At 41.3% G+C, this 22978-nt stretch overlaps 1 protein-coding gene across 2 annotated transcripts in view; it reads right to left on the bottom strand.

Annotated features, from left to right (window-relative positions):
* lrrk2 (leucine-rich repeat kinase 2) overlaps positions 1-22978 on the bottom strand; it is a 37573-nt gene that overhangs the window by 12903 nt on the left and 1692 nt on the right. For both annotated transcript variants that reach the window (XM_071506979.1, XM_071457005.1), the window contains exons 3-30: positions 21801-21910; positions 20932-21020; positions 19752-19886; positions 18886-19020; positions 16693-16824; positions 15847-15966; positions 15297-15457; positions 14646-14725; positions 14430-14536; positions 13984-14113; positions 13364-13488; positions 12295-12422; positions 10543-10687; positions 10085-10224; positions 9455-9583; positions 8399-8569; positions 7020-7284; positions 6623-6811; positions 5186-5301; positions 5029-5101; positions 4442-4638; positions 4100-4350; positions 2608-2756; positions 2014-2107; positions 1718-1904; positions 1446-1627; positions 1045-1268; positions 652-779 (exon numbers count right to left, since the gene is read on the bottom strand). In XM_071506979.1, coding sequence (XP_071363080.1) covers positions 652-779; positions 1045-1268; positions 1446-1627; positions 1718-1904; positions 2014-2107; positions 2608-2756; positions 4100-4350; positions 4442-4638; positions 5029-5101; positions 5186-5301; positions 6623-6811; positions 7020-7284; positions 8399-8569; positions 9455-9583; positions 10085-10224; positions 10543-10687; positions 12295-12422; positions 13364-13488; positions 13984-14113; positions 14430-14536; positions 14646-14725; positions 15297-15457; positions 15847-15966; positions 16693-16824; positions 18886-19020; positions 19752-19886; positions 20932-21020; positions 21801-21910 — 4092 coding nt within the window. The remainder of the gene's footprint in view (positions 1-651; positions 780-1044; positions 1269-1445; positions 1628-1717; positions 1905-2013; positions 2108-2607; positions 2757-4099; positions 4351-4441; positions 4639-5028; positions 5102-5185; positions 5302-6622; positions 6812-7019; positions 7285-8398; positions 8570-9454; positions 9584-10084; positions 10225-10542; positions 10688-12294; positions 12423-13363; positions 13489-13983; positions 14114-14429; positions 14537-14645; positions 14726-15296; positions 15458-15846; positions 15967-16692; positions 16825-18885; positions 19021-19751; positions 19887-20931; positions 21021-21800; positions 21911-22978) is intronic.

The following is a 22978-nucleotide window of genomic DNA, read 5'->3' as shown; positions in this document are numbered from 1 at the left end:
ACAGAAGTACACAGAGTAGTTTAAAGGACCAGTGTGTAGGATTTAGGGGGATCTATATGATGGAATATAATATTCAATTATTTTTTTAATTAGTTTGTAATCACTGAAACTAAGAATAGTTGTGTTTTCATTAGCTTATAATGAGCCCTTTATATCTACACGTGGAACAGGTCCTATTCCACGTTACACGCTATGTTGCACCATCATCATCCTACAGTAGCCCTGAAAGCTCAAAGCAAACACTGGCTCTATTGAGGGCCTTTTACATTTTTATGTTACCTGAAGGCCACATTTGCAAAGAGAGAGGAGGGGTATTGACTTGGTTGCAATCTGCAACTTTACCACTAGATGTCACTAAATCCTACATACTGGCCCTTAAGGTCGTACACAGTCACATATACTGTATATAGGCAAATATACACACAACAACAAAGAAAACAATTCTTCCAGACTTTTTTTCATAGTTAAACTGTTATCTTTTATTATAGTTATTTGTGTTTTAATACACAATAAAAAATATTGAAATTCGGTTTCTACCATTAGAATTTAAAACACAAACACAAGTTTTACTTTAAATTTGGGCTCTAAAGGCCTCTTTTAATCTCAATCTACATGAGTCTCAGCTGGATGTATTTTAGGTTTATGACTTACTTTGATGTTGAAGAGCCAGGGTTTTAGGGCGTCCACCTGACTCGCTCCTTTGCTGAGGTTGTAAACCACCAGATAAAGAGCTCTGGAGGTCAGGAAGTGAGGGTGAGAGCCACTGAACTCTTCTCCACCTGGGACAGAGGGCAGGAGCAAAACTGAAATACTTGTTTCTAGACGGTGATATATTTAAATCACTGTCTCTGATCCAGTGCACCTCTTAACACACAGCCTTGTAGCTGCAACCTGCTATAAGGACTGATCAGTAAGAGGTCTTGCTGCCCCTGCACTACGTTTGACTTTATGTTTTTAAAGCTGCTGTGCTACTTGACATTTTCTCATACAGACATATGTATATCTAAGAGCTCTGTAAATCAGTCTATTCAGATTCAGGCCAACCTGAGAAGTCCCAGACGTTCAGCACCATTTTCTTCTTGTCCCGCTCCCTGATGGTCCAGTCCTTGACATCAATACCAACGGCGGTCGTCTTTGAGTTCAACTGTGAGCGTTTCAGTTTCATCAGCTGCTGAATCAGGGTGGTCTTCCCGCTGCCGGCATTCCCCACCACAATGAGCTTCATCCGGTAATATGGCACTGCCTTCTTCAGCCGCTGCTGCAGGAATCTGGGAAAGTGGGTGGAGGAAAGGCTATGATTATTTATTACGAGACTTCATTTTATTTCTTCTTCTACAAGATCAAAATGAAATGAATTTAAGATGATGATAGGGCACTGATCAAAGAGCTTTTAATATCAATATGTCTATGTAGAAAAAACCCCTCAGGTTAGTGAAGCCCCTGACCTGACTATGTCTTTGGTCTTGCTGCCAATGAGCTTGAGGTCCAGTTGGAGCCGAAGGCCATCCAGCGGCAGGTCCCACAGTCTGCTTAGTTTCCCCATCTCATCAGGGAAGGACCGCAGGGTAGTGTTACGGCTCACGTCCAGGGAGGTCAGGCCCTCCAATAGGCCGATCTGTGGAGGAATCTGGATGCAAACGACACAAACATTAAAGCTACTTATCTGTAATACTTTATGCTTGTGTCTTGGTATTGAGTGCTACAAGTTGTCCTATACCTCACTGAGCTTGTTGTCACTCAGGTGGAGTTTCTCCAGTCTGGTCCATTTGAAGATTGGTCCGCTCAGATCCAGAGATGCGATGCAGTTCTGACTGAACATCAGCTCTCTGAGGTTGCTGGACGCCCAGAATCCCGGGCCAGGAAGAACAGCAATGTTGTTGGTTCTCATGTCCACTGACCTCAAGCTAGACAGACAAAAGCGTTACAGATGTACTGAGGATTTTCAGCACACACTTAAATGCAAAAAAAAAAAAAAAAATGGAAACAAGAAAAATAGCTGAGAATCTGACTTACTTTGGAAGATCGAGTATTGCCTCAGAAACATAGGTGAAGCTGTTGTTTGCTAGTTTCACTGTGGTGATCTTGGACGGCAGATGAGACAGAGAACCTGGAGACAACAGTACATTATATGTAATCCTTATTCGATTGGTGCTGGTTACTCTTAGCGTTAACTAGAAACTTCTTTCTTTCTTACAGAGTCAATCTACATTTGGGTCATGAGTGGAGCAACAACACAGTAACAGCTTCATCTCGCTTATTTGATCCACTTTAATGTTCACTTCCAGAGCAGGACAACTGAACACTGACATCTGTCGCACATCACCTAATGGCCTTACATCATTATCACTCCGCCAGTCTTAACCATCACTAACCTCACAGGAAAAATGGATCATGTAGTTCCAAATCAATAATAATAAACCTGAGGAAAAATAAGGTAAAGAAATCTTAACAAAAATAAAAATAAATCAGTAATTACAATATTACCTGGACCTCATTTTCGAAATATTCTTCTCATTACTGTTTCCAAATTAAAGAATAAATTACAAAATTAAACTTATACCAGAGTATATAGTAGGTAAACAAAGAAGGCACAAAGCTCTTACTCACAGATTTTGTTCATGGATGCACTGAAAGTTTCCAGTTTGGGGCAGCCAGTCAGAAAGTCTGGAGAAATATTCTCCACGCTGTTCTTGTTCACATCGAGCAGCTTGATCTCCGGCAGACACAGAGGCGTGCACAGCTCAGTTATACTGTTACTGGGGAAAGGAAAGAGGAAAAACAACAGTGACCTTCACCATTCTGCCATTCGACATTTGGATGAACGATCCTGTCACGAAAGAACATGGTTATGTTTTTGCTGAAAAGCTTGATTCGACATGAAGGATAGAAAAAGGCACAATTTAATATTAATAAGCAAATTAAATATGATAAGTATGACTGTGTGGAGGGAAACGAGATGCTAATTACTGAACTGCTGCCGAGGAGATGTTGTTCTAAGTCTAACTCGTCAACTTCTCTCAGGCTCTCTCACAGAAAGTGAATATGACTAAATTTGCTGGAAAGGTAGGCCATGCATCAGGGTATACATTTCCATTTCCATCTCTCATTTGGCAGATGCTTTTTTCCAAAGTGACCTACAAGTGAGAGGGACGTCTCTGCTCTGATAGCATTCGGTTGCTTTTCCAACCAGAGACCAGAACAGTCTGGACTGCCATTGCCTTGTGTGCAGGGATGGCAATGCCAGACCGTGATGACAAATATTACAGCCTTAGAGAGGTTGAGTTGAAGGTGGAGTTCCTTCATCCACCTGGATATGTCAGAGTTACAGAGACCGTGGGGTCGTCAGGCTGGAACATGAGGTATAGTTTGGTGTCATCTGCAAATCTAGAACATTTTTAAAGGATTTCTCAAGTCATATTTAAACATTTTGCTATTTTCTCAGAACTACTGCACTTACTTGAAAACCATGGTACTGCACATGTATTCTGTCATTAATAACCAAACACCGTATTGAAATAACAAACAGGATTGTGCAGCATTGGTGTAGGGGTGCGTTCGCCACTCTCTAGTAATCCCTCCGGTCACATGTACGATACAGCAGTAACTTTTCATTGGAGATATCTGAGACATCCAACCCACAGAGAAAATGAAATAATGTTTTTTCATGATTTGGACTTACAGCAGCCGGTAATGTAATTACAGTTTTATAATTTAATTTATAATGTAGCCTCAGTTTCAAAACCTTTACAGAGAATAAAAGTCATGGTGTAGGCCATTTGTATGTTAACTCAATTTGTGCAATTCCCATTAATCAATGCAGACATGCCCAGCTTTCTGTTGTGCAATTGACAGTTGAAACTGAATTTCATAATTTTCCATATTTCCTTCTTTATTCAATGTAAAAGTCCAGAGAAAATCTCATTATGTGGCTTTGTTGTTTTCATAGCAACAAACACATCAAAACAATGAAAGTGACATCTATGTAGGTGCTTTCACTTCCTATAGCTTCTCCAAAAAGAAACACCACTACATCACTACTACGCTAAAACTGAGTGGTATATAGTGATGTTGAATCTTAATAATCCAACCAGCAGCCTACCCTTCCATGAACAGCTCCTCCAGCTGATCCATGGCACGGCCCAGCTCGTGAGGAAACATGGTGATTTTGTTGAAAGACAAGTTGAGCTGGCGCAGCGATGGGCAAGTGACAGCAGGGTCGAAGGTCAGTAGGGGACCCACGCAGTTACGAGAGACGTTCAGCGTGCCGAGTGAGGGCAGGGACAGCAGCTCCACCGGCAGCGATTGGAGCTGGTTGCCCTGCAGGTCCAGTCGAGTCAGACTGCTCAAACTCTGCACCAAATGAAAAAAAAAAAGAGCTGATGCATATATTTTCCTCTATCATTTGATATCTTGGTGATTCAGCACAGATCAGATCCATTACCTGGCAAAGAGCTGAAGGAAACTCCAGCAGACTGTTGTGGCTCAGGTCGAGGCGGAGGAGATGCCCCAGCTGCTGCTGCACAAGGCCGTCGTCCATCAGACAGGACAGGGAGTCCAGCTCGTTCCCGGACAGGTCCAGCAGGCGGATCCTCTCCCGCTCTTTGGGCAGAGCAGCGGAGCTTTCACCAGAGCCCAGCACTGAGGAGGTGATACCAGAGGAGGCTAATCATTAGCTGCAATCTGATTTAAAGACGGTCAAGAGATGTCACACTGCGAGATGTGAAAGATGTTGAAAGATGTACAATAACAAAACACTGCTGCTCTGATGAAGCTTTCAAAATCAAAAAAGGAACTTTTTACTCATCAAACTTCATCAAACCATGGCCTGTGGAAAAAGTGATTAGTTTTCTATGTGAATCTTCTGTGAAAGATTTCTTTACCTTGTGAGTGGGCTTTTGTTTTTAACTTTTATTTATTTATTTATTTTTACAGTATTCTAAATTCACAGCATTTTACAGTATTTTTAAAATTGAACAAATGAAAGTTAAGGGCATAAACATGAGGCCTTGAATGAGGTCAGTCACTTACCTTTTTGGGTGGAGCCAGTCCTCCCATATCTCCTGTGGACATGCTCACTGTGTTCACTCTCAGTTTGACCACTCTGGAAACGGAAAAAGAACCAACAGTGAGTGAGATTATTATCAAAACATAAAAAGAGAAGCATTAATCAATGTTGAGTTTTTACCTCTGCGCTGGCATGTCTGCGACGTCCCTGCCTTCCTTTAAAGGACCCCCCCCTCAACTCCTCTGTTGAATTATTATGTGGTTTTGGAGACAGAACCCCTGACAGTGAATCACTCCCTGCAACAGGAGAAACACACAGCAGATAAGTGGTTACTATTTACCATGTTATACTTACACTGCCACAGTACTGTGTATTTTTCCTTTTAGTTGTGAGGTTCAATTTAGATCACGACAAAACAATTGTTGTTACTCAGCTCCCCAAATATATTTTGTGTCATCTAATAGGGCTGAACAATTGCTCGATATATTATTGAAATTGCAATATGACCAAGTGCAGTATCCAAATCCAAAGCTGCAATTAAATAAAGGTAAAATGTGTCACAACGCACCATAAACGAAGCAGACAGATATGTTCTCATTTAAACCACGTCAATTGATGTTAAATATATTATATCAAATTATTAAATATGGCATTTCAACTAAAAATAAACTTTCAGACAGATGCAGAAGAGGAAGAATTCATTTACAGAGATTGAAAATGGTCACATTTGTGTCCTGTCTGACACCAGGCAGGTAGATGTTCTTTATGATCAACTCAGAATCATTCTTGTTAGTGATCATTAAAAAAAAAAGGTCAAATGCAAAATGAACAAATGAGTACTGATGGAACATCACTAGTTACACAAGTAAGGACAAACTGAGACTAATCCCAAGTCAAAACATCTATATCTAATCAGTGTGACTCTTTGAAAAATACAGAATGTTAATGTATGTGACCTTCAGCAGTGTTTCTCAGAAGACAAACAGGGCAGTGAGGGGTTGTTACAATAGAACTACAGTCTAAAGTTCAACAGATTCAGTCTGTAATAGGATTACATTGTTGTCTGAACAAAACTGCTGTGAATCAAGTGAATAAATCTAATTAAGTGTCAGTTCTACTTCATGTCTGTGTTAGAATTCCACGGTGGATCACATTAATCTATAGAGTCAAACAGTCACTTTTCAGCCCAGTTTAACCCCTGATTGTGCTATTAAGAACTTAAAGGTCCCATATTGTATAAAGTGAAACGTCCATGCCTTTTCTGATTATAAAGCAGGTCTAGGTTCTATATTAATATTGTAAGTATCAAAGTGCTCAGTCTACAGAGAAATGCACACAGCCTGTATTCAGAAACTGAGCCTTAAAACAAGCCGTCAGGACTTCTGCAACTTTGTGATGTCACAACAAAGCAGTCACTGGTCTCAGCCATGCCTCAAGCCCAGCCAACCTGGGTCCACCATTCAACCTTGTAGGATTTGGTTTCTCTGAGTGTGTTTACCTGAAATCTGCCATATTTTATATATTATTATTATATTATTTATATTAGATCACTCAGAAATCAGTCAGCCAATCAGAAGAGAGGCTCAGAACCTCCAGCCAACAACCCTGAAACTTTACCATCGCTCTCCATGTCGTCGTTGAAAAACAGGCTGTCGTCCATGGAGACAAAGCTGAAGCTGGAGTCGTCACTTTCATCGGAAATGTAGCCAGAGGTCAGACAGGGGTCGGCCATCGACCTGGGAGGACCGCTGACACTCTTGGACTTCTGGAGAGACTGAATGTACCTGGCCAGACTCATACCTTTACCTTAAAGAGCAAGAACATGGTACATTGTAATTATGACTGGGGTGCTACTAAATATTAATTCCATCTGTCAATCATTTTTTAAAATAACTAATCAACTGTTGGACATGAAAAATGCCCACCACAGCTTCACCTTTAAATTACTTGCTTTGTCCAAAATACAACGATAATCAATGTACAATAATTCAAAAGAGCATCAACTCATCCTCACTGTTGCTGTAACGTAAACTGTGTGCTCTTCCTCTTTCGGCCAGCAGAGGGCTGAGCCAGGCAGCGTCCAGGCGACCCAGCCGGAAGCCCCCCAAGCAAAGGGCGCTGTTGTTCAGGTCCAGGCCCAGACGGCCCAGCAGCTGAATGACCGTGGGCCCGTCACACCGCTTCACGCTCACGGCCAGAGCCCTGCGGAGATGCTGCTCGTGTGCGCCTCGGCTGAGCAGGAGCTCCACCAGCTCCAGAGGTCCGCCTCTCTCACACACCTGCAAACACAACACAGAGGCCATGATGGACTGATTGATGATTATTATCATCACTGATTCATCCGTCTGTAAGTGGTCTCAGGTTGAATTGAACCTCAATACTTTTTTGATCAATGACTAAAACCCGGCACTGAATTTCTGGTTTGATTTTTAATCTTGATAATTTATCTCTGACCAGAGAGTTCCTAATGTTAATCAAAATATTGAATTCGTGTGAAAGTTGAAGTCTGCAGCATTTGAGAAGTTTGGAAAACATGTTTACATGACTCTTGATTGGGAATGAAACTCAGGTTTTGCATTGACACTATACTGACAAATACCCAGCTTTATCTATGAGTCTATAAAATGTCAAAAAATATATTGACATGTAAATACCCATAACACGTTACTGGGGCTAAAATCTAGAATCACTTCCTCGTAGTTGTTTGCCTGTGCCAACCAGCCAAGCTGCTGGAAATATGGTCACAATCTCCCCTTCCTGAGTTACAGCGCTGAAAAAGTTTTTTTTTCAATGAAGCTGACGTCCTGAAATATTTTCCTGTTTCCATCAGAGGAAGGCGAGGGCGTCCCAAAGCTTGCCGGTTTATTTTTACCTTCCCTGTTAATGATGAGCCGTGAGTGTGACTCCTCAGTGTTACAGTCAGTCTCTGAGTGGGAGGGTGCGGGGGCCAGATTGGAATTGGGCCCATATTTGTGCCAAATTTGAAGAAATTCCCTCAAGGCCTTCATGAGGATGGGACAGACAGATGGCCCTGGCTGTCGCCGGCACACAGGCATAAAAAGAGAACAAGAGCAGCAACTTCTCACTTTTGAGAAGCTGGAACCAGGAAATATTTAAGACATTGACTTTCCTTAGTTTGTTGTGTTTTATGTAAACTGATAATAAAAACAGTAGTTAATAGTAAGTGGCGATAAGTTTTTTTATTTCTTAGGTCTGTAGTATTTTTGCAGGTTTCTCATCTAAAAATGATCCTGAAAATCAAATATCTGGAGATTCCAGACCCTGGATTTAAAGACTTTTGGAAGTCTGTCCTAGACAACATTGAAAACATGAACTTAATAAACTTCATGTGACAAGCCGGAATCCGGCCAGTTTGGTATTGTGACCTCTGACCTGGTAGATGAGAGACTCTGTCTTCGTCTTCCTGTTGATGTCGGCGCCAAGCTCGATCAGACACTCGGCCATTGTCGTGTCTCCGTCCTTGCAGGCCTTTTCAAGCATGCTGTAGTGTAGCTCGGAGTCGCACCACATCTTCGACAGAGCGAGGCACACCGACTTCCGCAGCTGACAGCAGAGAGAGAGAGTGGGGGGAGAGGAGGTCAGAAGAAGGCTAAAATGGTACTTACTGTGTGTTACTTTTTGTGGAGACTGTGTGAGTACAGATCCACATGACTGAAACTCCTGATGTCTGCAGTTGCATTATTTAAAAAAATACATTTACACAGCCCGGGATCTTTAGGAAAATAGCAAATAATACTCAACGAGACTAAAGTTGTGTCCCAATTCAGGGGCTGCATCCTTCGGAGGCTTCATTTGAAAACTGGTTGCGTAACAGCGGTGCGACTTGGCTGTCCAATTTAATAGTAGCAAGAGAAATGTAGTCTTTGCCTCCAACAGTTATGATCGTTTGTGGCCCAACCAATCCCAAGATTCATTGCACACCCATAATGAAAATATTATGGCAGCAAACACCAAGGGCCTTAAAGCCTCAAGTTTTCATGAAAAAAATCTTATGTGTTTGCAAAGTTGCTAGGCGACAGGATCTGCCCTTTTGTAACGCAACAATAAGGGCAGGAATAGCTAGTCACCCTCCATAGACCAGACTGTCTCATTTCAAAATGGCCTTCGCTGTATACGACGGCGTCCTCAAAGGAAGCGGCCCCTGAACTGAGATACAGCTACAGCCATGCTAGTGGCTCTGTGAGGCTGTAATTAGACAAAGACATTTGCTAATTAGGACAAAAGACAAACAGCTGAGGCTGATGGGAATGTCATTAGTTTCGCATTTTTGAAATTTGACCTGATGATGGCGCTAGACAAAAATTCAGGGGACCAAAGTTTCTGATGAGGACAACAACATCTGTACCAAATTTTCAGAGATCCAATAGTTGTGGAGGCATTTTACTCAAAAGCCACAAATGTCGGCCTCGTGGTGGTGGTCTGACTCACCGGGCTGTTGCTCTGGTCTGGAGTCTCATCCCTGAGTTGTTGGAAGATCTGCCTGTCAAAGTCTTCTCTCTGCAGTTCAGCAGCTGCTCCTGAACAAGCATCAAGCATCCTCAGAGCCACCTGGAAACACTGCACAAGAGACACACCATGAGTCTGAACCAGGAACAATCAACAGAGTCAAGCCAGTTTTATTTATACAGCTCAAAAATCGCAAAGCTTTACAACCTGTACAACATACAACACCCTCTACCCCGGTCACTAGTCCACGCTGCTTTGAGTGGAGCTCTGTATTCAGACTACTAACAACCAATCACATCAACACTTCACATCACAAGAGAGTTATTAGTTATGAGACAGAAAAGGTAGACCGTTATTAGTTTTAGCTAGGGCTGCACGATATGCAAAAAAATCTGCCAAAAAAATTTTTGGCAGATATTACGATTGCAAATGATTGTTCTAGCATTTTCATTTCCACTGAATTTTTTTTTTTTATGATGACAATATGATTTTTGTTGGGGCTTGTACCAAACAAGCATGTTCCCTTACATATGGAGAATATGATTTTATTGATTTTAATATGATTTAGTTTATCGATGTGCTAGCTCGATCACAGGAAAGCGCTCAGGTTACCTTCAGGAGCATCTCAGAGTCCTCTCTGTACTGGATGAGTGACACGACCACAACGGAGGCGAGAACAGGCACGATCATCCTCGACAGCTTCTTCTTGGATACGAGGTAGTTGAGCAGGGTCAGACCCCAGTAGTGTATCTCTGGAGTTAGTGAAAGCACAGTTAGTCATTTTTAATATTGAGATCAGAGCATTTCACATGTTTGAATGAGGGAGTTTTTTTTAATCAAACTGAATGAGATCAGATTGAATGAAGAACACAGCTACTACTGCACAAACAGATCTGAAGTTTTAGACAAATAACCATCCCCTACATTCACTGCAGCTGAAATACTGCCAAACCTGCTTTTATGGACGTAACTACCACTTAATCGCTCCAGTGTAATAGCAAAATCTAATTTGTGTTCATTTAGCCTTTGGGCTGTTCATGGGCCAACAGTAACAACTGTGTACACTGTACCTCGTTCCCTAGGGAACATCTGTAGTGTATGCAGCACTGTGTCTATGGCCCCCTGTTGGCAGAGCAGGTCCACTGCACCGGAGCAGTCAGCCAGAGCCGACAGCACCTTCAGACCACACCTCTGGATGATCGGGCTGCTGATGAACTGCACAGACACAAACAACACTGAACGTCATGCTGGTCTCACTCAGAACTCGTCAACATAACATCTCGATAACAAACACGTCTACAGTTATGTGCTGTATGACAAGAATATTATGGGGTAAGAAAGAAAGGCCGTGTGTCTAATACACATGGCTCAACATCTTGGTTGATATAAACATGTTACCACAAACCTCGTTAATATAAATGGGGTTAATTGAGTACATCTGTAAAAAAGTTACCACAATCACTGTGACCTCGACCTTTGATCTTTGATTAGCAAAATCTAATCAGAGTCCAAGTGAACATTTCTATCAAATCTGACCAAATTAGCATGGGGTCGCCCCCATGTCCCGCTGGGGCCCCTGGTCATGTTGCCTCGAGGGTGGAGGTGAAAAAAGAAAAATTTGAAGAAATTCCCTTGGACGGAAGAACGGACGAGTGAATGAGTCGACGGACAGCCAACCTAATGCCTCTGGCCACGGCTGTTGCTAGTGTGGAGGCAAGCTGAACATTAGAAGCTTCATGAAGGAAGGATTTACTGCACCGGGCTATAAAAAAATCTTTGCAAAAACAACCTGAAGTTCAAGATTTCGATTCAGTCTGTTACTGTCCTTTTATCATCCAAGCACATGCTGTAAATCACTTCCTGTGTAAACCTGCAGCTGCAGCAGATAATTGGCTTGAAATCATCAGAGAGGTTCACGAGATGGAAAGACTGATTTATCTACTAAGACTGAGAGATTATTGATACATTGCAAGTTCAACAAAATGCATAATTTTTTTATTAGCTTTCGTCATTTGCTCAAACTAATTCTTTGAACTTCATGCTTTACGATAACAATGCGCAAATTCTGCACAGCTACAGAAAGATTTTCTGTCCATACTTTACTATATTTGAGATATCGACGTCATGGTGCCTGGCAACAGTGTTGTGGTTTCTTTTTGCTGTTTCTGAAATAAGAAAAGAATTGCTTTCGCCTTTGTCATTGTGCAAATGTAAATGTCACATCTGTCAAATGGTTTATATCTCATTTCGCAACAAAATCACTTTATAGGGGAAAAAAGATTGTTAAAAGCTGAAGATATTATGGTCAATTATTGGCTTTTGGCTTTCCCACTGATATCACTGAAGCCACTTGTGTCAGTGCTGACCATCCCATCCTCAGGCAGAGAATGCCAACAACCACAGAGGGAAAAAAAAAAAAACATGCCATCATTCATTCATCCCAGTAAGTATTCTTTTTAGAAATTTAATTACATCCTTCCGATGTTCTGGTTGTAGGACAAGCTGCTGTATAATTTCTGCAATGAATGGATGATCTGTTGTTTAATTTATGTAATGAATTTATGTATGTAATGATGTAACTATAGGTCCTGGCTGTGTACGTGTACACTCTCTTTTTCTGGAAAACAAATTACAGTCTGTGTTTTTCCAGCTCTACCATCTTTTGCTTTTTTTGGGTTTTTGTGATATCAGTCATCTTATCATATTTTATCAAGTCAGATTTAAAAAAAAAAAAAAAAGGAGCAAAGAATTCAAAAACAAAAAATGTGAATGAAACTGAAAGAAGATGGCGAGAATTAGAGGGATATTTTGGGCAGTCATACCCTGTTGAGAACCTCCAGGTAGAGGGTGTGAGCTCCTTCCACCACACACTGGTTTTTCAGGACCTTCAGCGACACGTCGGCCATGTCGGGATCTGCGACCGAGCTGCCGTGCTCCCTTAAACTCCTGTCTGGGAATTCACAAAAAACAGGTAGACAAGTGAAGACAAAGACACGAGTAAACACACACACACACACACCCGCTCTGTTGTCAATCATAAATCTAATCAGGACTGTTACTGGTGCAGTGCTGGGAGCGGAGGCAGAGTCTATGTAACCTCATTCTGACAGACATTAAAACACAAACAAGCTGCTCCACTTAACCAGCTTGTCATTCAGCTGCTCTTAAAAAGAAAATATATAGCTGCTCTGCTATACAGAGAAAATATGACCTGTATCCACCTGTGTCTGGGAGGTTTGTCATGCTATATTCTCACCAGATAGACTGTGACATTACATACTGCACATGGACACATGTACACATTCCTGACCTTCTTTCTACAATGATCAGATACTGATAAGCTCAAAACTGTATTTAGAGCTGTTCCCCTCTAATTCGACTGCTCGAATTGCAATTTAATGCCTGTTAATAAAGCTGCATGAAGTCATTTGTATCTGTTTGAAAGCAGCATTTTCACAACAGTTCAGAAATCTAGCATCTTCTGTAACTGTATACTATTAACTAGAACTAGAACTAGAACTAGAACTACCGCTTCACAGTTGTATGCCTCTGCCACTCACACTAGTTTCAGATTCAACCCCTGTTTACAGAGTCATGTAAAATATTAACCATTTGTGTGGTATTTTGTCACAAATGCTGCGTGAAGTGAGGAGTGCTGGCTAAAGTGTTTTAACTACCAAAATCTAATCAGTTCATTCTTAAGTCCAAGTGAATGTTTATACCAGATTTGCAGACATTCCCTCAAGGCGTAACAGAGATATTCACAAGATTGGGAGGAGTAGAGTTGAGTATATAACTGACAATTGACTTGGAGGTCAACTCTGGTCCACACATAAACACCACAGAAAGAGCACTTCAGTGTTGACAAAATGAAATTAGACTTGAACGTACCTGGGCAGAGGAAGACCAGGCTGGCCTGCAGAGCCTCCAGCTGAACCTCCGGCTGGAAGTTGTGGACCTTCATGGTGCTGAGGATCTGACTCATGGCCATGTTTAACTCATCCAGACTGGCTGTCCTACAGACATTATAAATTAAAAAAAGGGGGCAATTTGTGAGTTTTGACGGTGGTGACTGGCAATTGACAAGAGCTTCGGCCATCGCCTTCTGAGCAGAGCTACGTCTTCCGGGCAGCTACAGTGAGTCGCTATCGCAAAGTGACGAGATGTGCCGGAGCTAGCTGCGTAGCGTGCTAACATCAGCAGAAGAAAAGACGTAACATTGGTGTTGCTTTCCACCGCTGGAGACAGCTGTTGGTGAGTAAATGAACATTTGATGCTGAACTCGTTACTTCTAGACTGGCAAGTAAACAGCTGTTAATGCTAACGTTAGCTATGTAGCAATAGCAAAACTTACAAAACTTACAAATGGCTCTTTTAAAATTCTGTATACCAAGATGAATAATAAACAACACTCTATCTCAGTAACCTTGTTTTTCCCATGCTTATTTCTGACCTCATCTATTGCTAAAACCAACGAGGACACGTTGGATTGAAACCGTGTTTGTGCCCACCTTCCCTGAAAGAGCAGGTTGAGCAGTTTGCAGGCGCTGATGGAAACTTCTGCTGAGCCTGAATGTCTCTTCATCATCTCTACCAGGTTTACATGGAGGCCACTGGACAGCAGCAGAGAACGCATCTTACCTGCAACCAAAGCAGACGTTTACTGTACAACCCAACAAAACAGTACTGCATTCATTGCTGAACTTATTAGGATCAAAGGTTAAGTGGGGTTGTCTTTCAGAAAGCTCCACAGAAACTTTCAGTCACAAACAGTTTGCTCTATCACCTTTAGCATAAACCTTCTGCCACTCTGTAGTTATTAAGGGGTCTTGACAATATAATGGTGGTAACATGTGGATTTATGTCTAAATAAGAGCTGACCACAGGAAGAGCCTGTTAGTGTGCATGCATGTCAGCATTTTCCAGTGTAGCCACATAGGTACTGCTGAATACTCACTGTTGTGAGTAATGAGTGTGGCAATAGCACTGGTAGCAGCTTTAAACACGCTGGGAGAGGAGGAGTGGAGCAGCATGGCCGCCATCAACTGTCTGTGAACCGGAGTCCTGAAAACAACCACACAGTATACAACAGTAGTAATTACATTCTCTCAGTGATTAACGTGTTAAACATATGAGGAAGATGTGTGGGATGTCTCTTTGTTTCAGTGTGTACCGCTCATCCTGCTCCTCCTCTGAGTGGTTCACCACAGCTCCATGCAGTAACAGATTGTGAATGGCCCAGCTCGCAGCTTCCTGAGGCGAAGGAAGGGATTCACACAAGTCAGAGGCTTTGATGACTGGAGTTATACCAGGTTAACAAGAAGATACTGTATATTTGTACTTTACAGGACCAAAAACCATCTCTATGTAGTTTTCCATCTCCTCTCTCAGGCTTCTCTCTCGAGCTCAAGTAACAACGGGTCAGTGATGAGAGGCTCTGAACCTCTCCCCTGATTGGCTGACTGTTTTCTGAGTGATCAAATGAATATATAACAGATTTCAGGTAAATACTCAGAGAAACCAAATCCTGCCAGGCTGGATAATGGGTCCAGGTGGGCATGGCCTGAAGCATGGCTGAAGGCAGCGACTGCTTTGTTGTGACATCACAAAGTTACAGATGTCCTGACGGCTCATTTAGAGGCTCAGTTTCTAAATACAGGCTGTGTGCATTTCTCTGTGGACTGAGAACTTTGATACTTTCACAGTATTAATATAGAACCTAGACCTGCTTTATAATCAAAAAAGACATGGAAATCTCACTTTATACAACATGGGACCTTTAAATATTTGCTGTAGCTCGGGGGCTGGAAGAAGTTGGACTGACCTGAACTGCTGGCTCAGCAGCATGGAGCTCCAGTGCCACACAGCAGGCCTCCATCCAGCCCAGGCCCATGTCCTCCACCTCCTCTTTGCCCCTGTTCTCCTCCTCTTCTCCCTTCTCCAGGCCCTGCTCAGCCACCGCTTTGTTCTGCACGATGGTCGCAGCTGGCAGAAGGAAACAATGTGGTGCAATCAAATCAAATCAATCAGCGTAGTTCCTGTACATAGATAAGCTTATTGTGTATAACACTGATATGTGTCACTCTTTTTTTTTTTTTTTTTTGGGCATTTTTTGCCTTTATTGACAGGACAGTAGAGAGTGACAGGAAAGGGGCGGAGAGAGGGGGGGAATGACAAGCAGGAAAGAGTCAGGCCGCTCGCCTGCTGAGAGCATCCGCTCATGTGGTACGCGCACTAACCACTCTGCCATCAGGCCGCCCCTGCTATGTGTCACTCTTGAGGTCAAGCCACTGTTCTCCGTAACTAATCCATCTGCGTGGAGATAAATAAATGTCTTAAAAATAGTATGTGTGAGTGATTGTGTGTGTCCTCACTGAGGTCAGCCAGGCAGGAGAGAGCGGCTGCTTGCAGCACAGCATTGTTGGGGAAAGTCTGACAGGCCCTGACTGCAACCCTCTGGACGCCGTTCAGCACCAGGATGTTGTAGTAACTCTCTACGAGATGACACAAAACAAGAGAATCAAACAGATGTCTCTACTGATTATCAACCTTTATCTATCAACTGTCAATTGAACACATTAGCTTGTCAGAATGAATGAAATCCAAACACTACTGCTTTGATAGTGAGGATCGATTGATTTCGCAAACAGTGTTATCATCATCGACTGTCAACAAATGAGACGATTCTTCAGAGTTATTTATTGACAGAGCATCTCAGAGTCTGCTGAATGTTCACTTGGATCCATCTCATACTGGTTATGTATGACATGATTAGCGCAATAGACCATTCTATTATTCATATTTTTATAATTACACTTGTTTTATGTGTATGTTATTTATGTGGTGACCAATGCGCCATTTGTGTGTTTATCATTTATCATTTAAATTGTAGCACCACTGAGAAGACGCACTAATTTTCATTGTCCAGCGGTGCAATGTCAAATAAAGGCATTCTATTCTATACTATTCTATTCTATTCTGTTTTATTCTATTCTTTTCTACTTTTCTTTCCATCCCAGGCTCATTTTGGGACCTTCTCATACTTCACACTGGGACAAAAGTGTTGGAGGAGAACCTCAACTTATCAATGAATCAAACCAACTGAAAAATGTTTATGTGATCTATTAATGTATGTTACAACATTAGATTGGAGGAGGCATTAAAATTCTATCAAAATGTTACATAAATATTACTATTCTCTGTTGAAATCTGGGCCTGACCTGACGTAAACTTCCTGAACAAGCAACAGGCGGTCTCCTGCAGCTCCTCCACCTCGGGGAAGGCATCCATGGCGGCGATGATGACACTGTAGCACCGAGCGCTTCCTGACATCAGCATCTCCACGTTACTGCCTGCAGGAGAAAAGCTCAAGTAAACTCAAGTATGAACAGGACTCATCTGCTTTTCTGCATTTCAAATTTTCATGCTGACAATCAATTTGGGAATTTAATTTAATTTTAGTCGAATCAATCAAAGTATAAGCTGGTATATGCTGCTAGATGATGCTTAATAAATATAATGTGTTGTCTTTATGGCATTAGTATATAATAAGAACTGATTAGCGGTCACAAACATAAGGATCTCTTCAATTGTCAAAAAGAAATCAGTCGATGCAAGAAAATAAAGGAGGTCAGAAAAAATCCCCCCCAAATGAATACGAACATTATTTCCAAATAGCCTGGAATCCCCCATGACCGTGACAAATCACACATCTGTGAACATTAATGTGGAAAAATAGTTCATGGCTGAAACTCGTCCACTTTTGTCCTGTGCACTTTTTCACTCTCTTTTTCATATTCAGCTCCCCTTTTCATGCAGGGACCATCCAGATAATTAGAATTTCAGTGCAGTGCAGTTCTTTATTTATCTCCGTCCTGTTTTTGTCTGAAGCAATAGTAACACGTTAGTTGGTGGATGGATGATCTAATGTTGCATAAGTTCGACAAAGCTTTGAAATGGATGAAAAACCTACTGAAGCTCCCATGTCACATTCCTGCACGCTGCTATTTTGTGCAGGGATGGGAAAAAAAATTTGAAACTTTTAAATGGAAAATAGCCAATATTTCAGCAAGCAAAAAACATACACATGCACTTCTTGTGTGCATTAAAGATCCAATATTATTTGAAGTGATGAGATCCATAAGAAGATATATTTGTTGTTTAAAGTGCCAAAAGCCATCACAGTGTAGTTTTACATCTCCTCTCTCTGATTGGCTGACTTTTTTTTTAGTGACTGAATAAAATTATTGCAGATTTCTGGTAAACACTCAGAGAAACCTAGTCCTGCCAAGTTGGATGGTGGGTCCAGGTGGGCTGGGCTTGGGGCATAGCTGAGGTTGGTGACTGCGTTGTTGTGACATCACAAAGTTGCAGAAGCCCTGACGGCCCATTTTAAGGCTCTGTTTCTGAATACATGCACTGTGTGCATTTCTCTGTGGACTGAGCACTTTGATACTTTTACAGTATTAATACAGAAACTAGATCTGCTTTATAATCAAAAAAGACATGGAAATCTCACTTTATACAACATGGGACCTTTAAATATTGTGAGAATCATTCAATGACGCGTTTCATTTCATTATCCTTTTGTTACAAGGGAAATATGTGTGAATGAAACTTGAATAACGTTTAGGGAGAAATAAACTGTAAATGCCCTGATCTGCCCTGGTATTTTCACAAACTCCCATCTTAAATAAACAATAGCTTCCTGTTTGACAACATCCTTTCTGATGACGGCAGCAAAATTAAATTCTGGTAATACAAGCGTACGCAGAGGCTTCCTGCTGTCTGATAATTGCATTTGTTGTTCCAAATCAATCTAAAATAACTTTTCATGGAAATGTTGGAAGACTCAATTAACATTGCATGACAGTATGTATTTGGAAAGCAAATACAGAGGGTATCCATTCTGTCTCCCTTACAATTGGGGAATTTCCAAGAAGTGTTGACTATTATTGAACAAAAACCACTATCGCGTCCCACAAATAGCAGCACGTCACACATGTTTTCTGGGGTCTAATCTGATTTTCAGTAAGATGTCATAGCGACATCACAGAAAGAGTCAGCTAGAAATAGACTGTGTGAAATAAAGAAAGGCTAGAAATAGATTGTGTGTCATAAAACGATAAGAGTTTAATGCGCTTCTTTCAGGGACACTGTGCACTTCTGAGTCTTGTGGTGTAACACATTGATCAGTACACTAGTAGAGTGAAAGCGCACATTCCTACTCAATCTATCCATCCACCCTTTGCTCTTTTAATTAGATGATACGCTTCTGCACTATGCTGACAGATCGATCCATCAGTCTGAGATCGATGTATGGAAGAAGCCAGAAAGCAGTAAAGTTAGCACTCCAGTTCTTTCCCTTCCCTCATAGCCCTCATGAACAATGCTGGTGTGTAATGAGTTCCTACCAGGACCAGCCAGTGGGAGCAGCACTTTCATGGCCTGCAGGAGCAGCTCGGAGCTGTCTGGGAACCTCTGGAGAGCCGCCAAGACCACAACATGGTCCTGGTTCTCCACAAACTCCATGAGGTGGTCATCGCTCACTGGAAACACAGACACAAGGAAATATATTCAGCTACCAAGACACAAGCACACAGAAAAATGCAGAGTTAAAGTGCAGGGGAGGCTGACGGAGTTCAGTTTAGGCAAATGAAAGTCCAATCTGACGACTGAATCTGAAGACACTCTGACAGCACTTATCAGCTACTGTGTGCAATGTTCCTTATCTGCTATATTTAAATATCTGATTTGTACATATTATATTATTATCTTATCTATTATTATCTATCTATTCATTTTCCACTGTAGGACTAATAAAGGATTATGTTATCTTATCTCTTCTGTAGTGTTGTGGGGCTAAACCTGTCTATAAATGGCCACCTCACAGATAATAAACTATATTCCTCTTGAACCTACCCGAGACTAAACTTTACTTGGTTTTTTCCCAGTACTGATAAAAAAAAAATTAAAAAAAAGTAATAACAAAGCTTTGCTCCACATGATGAGCCTCGCAGGACTCGGAGCACGGCTACAGGTTGTTAAGCTAGCATAGTATATTTACTGGAATAAAACTCAGATGAGTAAAATGTAAATGAGTTTATGTCACCATCAATAAAATGCATTCAGTAGCTCCATGATACATGAGCCAGTCGCTATGATGCAGGACACCTGCGTTAGAATATGCAGACTTTGCATATTGCTTTGCACAACATAGTATAATATATAGTAATATAGTAATATAGTATACAAGAGGTTACAGTGTGTGTCTGCCCACCGCTCTCTAGGAGGAACTGCAGAGCTCCACAGCCTTGGAGCTGCAGTTCTTCGCTGGTAGGAAACGTCTTCATCGCATGCACCACCAGGCCAAACGCATCCTCTTCCTCCTCCAGCACCAGCAGAGGAATCATGTCTACACAGCCACAAATTAAAACAAGCTTTAAAAACCACATCTGATGCCTTAATGACGCTGATTTCTGTCCATTACAAATAACAATGAGGAACGGCAAATACGTATGTCATCAATCACTGATCGATCCCTCCCATCCAACAAACTTCAACGTCATTTTAAATTTAAGTGGATCAAAAAACTGACACTAATATTTATTGCTGAAAAACAAAAAAATTATATAATTCAAGATTTTTAAAGCACAAGATATCCACAAACCATTTTGTGACCTCTGGATTTACTATAATGTTATCTCCAAACTTTCAGTTTCACAATATACCATGTGATAAGTCATGAATATCTCTTAGCAAATTCAGATATGAGTTTTTCTCTTTGAGATTATGCAAACATTTTCTATAAAAAAAAAAAAGCTCCTCAGTGTCAGAAGCTGAAAGTCTATGGCAGCACAGCCCCTGACTGTTGTACTTTCACGGACAAATCAAAGCAGTTTCCAGACCATATGACGCCATTTACCCTCTGCCTTTCTCAAAAGCTTTAAATCATATCGAGCATCATGAAATAGGGAACAGGAATGAAATGTCGCTCTTAGAATAAACAAAAAAAAAAAGAAACCAGCTTTGAAAGGGAAATCCCAATGTAACAAATGTGTAACTTACTGTAACTTATGCAGATTTACAGTCAACAATAATTCTTTGTGGTCTCCAGTTCTTTGAGCTTTAATAGACGTACAGTACATTACATTATTACTCTTCAAGTTTCCTAACAGGTTTTTATGATCAATTAAATTTCAAGTTTCTTTTTTATTGGTTTGATGGCATCAGTGCATCGTAACATAAACCTTTCTGTGGCTTTGGTATGCTGAGCAACTTTTCCAGTCAGAAGTAGAATCACCATTAAAATCGCAAACTGTGACCTGGGCTTTAGCCAGAAGTCACAGGAAAGGGTATCGAATTGACTTTCAGCTTTCTAGTGCTCATGCTGGCGTCATACAGGGTGCAGCCCGACTAATTCCCTGATGTGGTGTAACATAACTCATATAATCATTTACCTGATCTGAGCAGTAGCGCCAGAGCCCGTAGTCCCACCATGGTCACTCTGCAGTCTGTGCTGTACTGAGATAGCACCTTCAGGATCTGCCTGGAAAACACATCAGTACTGAACCAGGGCTGTAGCCAGGACAGAGAGATCCATTTTACTGTCTGTGTGCAGAGGCCTCACCTCTGCAAACTTCTACATTGTTTTAAACTAGATTCGGATTTAGTGAGCTGCAGTAGAAATGGGGGAGAAGACGGCCTAAATCAGAAAGTGAAGGAATTTGGAGGTTGTGGCAAAACATGAGACAGCAGGATGAAGGAATTGAAAGGGCCACTGGGAAAGAAAATTGTGTCATGGCATTATGATGCAAAGCTGGCAACTTACAATAAACAGGAAGTGAAAACTGAAAAGATTCAGAACAAATAGAAACATGTATCTACAACTTGCAGGCTAAAATCTACTCACTAGAAGGAAAAGTGGCTCAAATTCAACTACATATCATTAGAGAAAAACAAATAATGCACTCACAGCTCACATGTGGAATCTCATGCTAGGACTAATGAACACATGAGTGCAACCTCATTGTATTAATGTCCTGTCTTCATAAAGCTGTGATGCATATTTAGAGACATTCTATCCATAAAACATTATGAAATATTAAATGTGTATCAAGCCTCTGATATGATTAGAGTTGCATGTAAGTATGTGCTTACTGGACAACCTCTTGGCTTCTTTTTGCAATCTGGACGACTATGTTGCTGTGATTATGTCATGTATTTCCATTAAACATAGGCCATTAGAGTCGTGTGATAAGAAAACATGAATTCATTAATGCACACAACAAGTGCAGGAGTGAACAGCACCTGATACGTTTTTACTTACTGGTGCACTCCCAGTACCTCCCAGTCCTTGGCTGCCTGCAGAGGTCGAGTCAGCTGGTCCAGCGTAGCAGGGCATATTTCAATCAGCCGACACAGCAGTGACCAGCCCACCTGTAGCAACAAGATCTCACCATCACAAACTGTATTTCAAGGCTAGAAGAGAAAAAATTAAATTAACATATGAAGACAAAAAGTCACAATTCCTGGATAGATGAAGGGGAAATCTGAAAACTGAAATTCAAATCAGTTCTTTTGTGGAAATGCGCCTTAACCTGCAGATGCTTTGGAAACGTGCGAACAGGAGCATGTGTCTATTTTCCATGTGGGACGCTCGAGCTATTTGCCACCAGAGGAGCTTTAAAAATTTGTTTGACTCCACTGGAGAGGTGCCAAAAGCAACTACCATCCAGAACCAGCACACAGCCATTGTCCCTGTCTTTAGTGTTATATGAGCCACAACTGAATCATTATTAACCGAATATGAAGCAGAAATATGTTTGAGACAAAATCCCACATGCGTGCGCTTTAAAAGATTCAAAGACTTTCGTTTTATCCTTGGAATGAGTCTGTTATGACTGAACCCGTATATGAGTCTCACAGTTTGTCCTGTGCTGCAATCTCTCTTCTGATAAGCTGCCGTACAGAGCAGTCACAAGATGCCATAAACACGCCGGGTCAGGCTCAGGCCTGTCAGTTCTGGGTGACCTGAACTGTACAGAGCAGAAACTGTCTGAGCAGGTGATGCTGCTGTTGAGTCTGAGTCTGGCTGAAGATGGCCCACATTTCTGTTCCCTTTCAGCACCGTGGAAAACTCATGCAAGGACATTTGTAGAGCTGCAACTATTCAAGTCCATTAATCAATTGGTCAATTAGCAGGAAATGAATATGAAAACTATTTTGACAATTGAAGAATCATTTTAGTTTGTTTCTTAAATGTGAGGATTTAAGGTTTTTCTTGTCACACATAATTGTAAACTGAATATCTTTGGGTTTTGACATTTGAGGATGTCACCCGAGGCTCTGGGAAATTATACTGAGCTTTTTTCACTATTTTTCTGACATGATTTATCTAAAATATAGTTGACATATTAATCAATAATGAAAATAATGGTTAGTTACAGCCTTTTACATTTGTCATTGAAATAAGCTGTGTCGAAAGCCACCACATGAAGTTTATTC

The sequence above is a fragment of the Trachinotus anak genome, unplaced genomic scaffold (genome assembly GCF_046630095.1).
Source record: "Trachinotus anak isolate AG129_WGS33_773 ecotype Australia unplaced genomic scaffold, CSIRO_AGI_Tana_v1 ptg000002l, whole genome shotgun sequence".
Taxonomy (NCBI): domain Eukaryota; kingdom Metazoa; phylum Chordata; class Actinopteri; order Carangiformes; family Carangidae; genus Trachinotus; species Trachinotus anak.
Note: the sequence above shows the minus strand (reverse complement) of the source record. Positions and strands in the feature narration are given on the sequence as shown.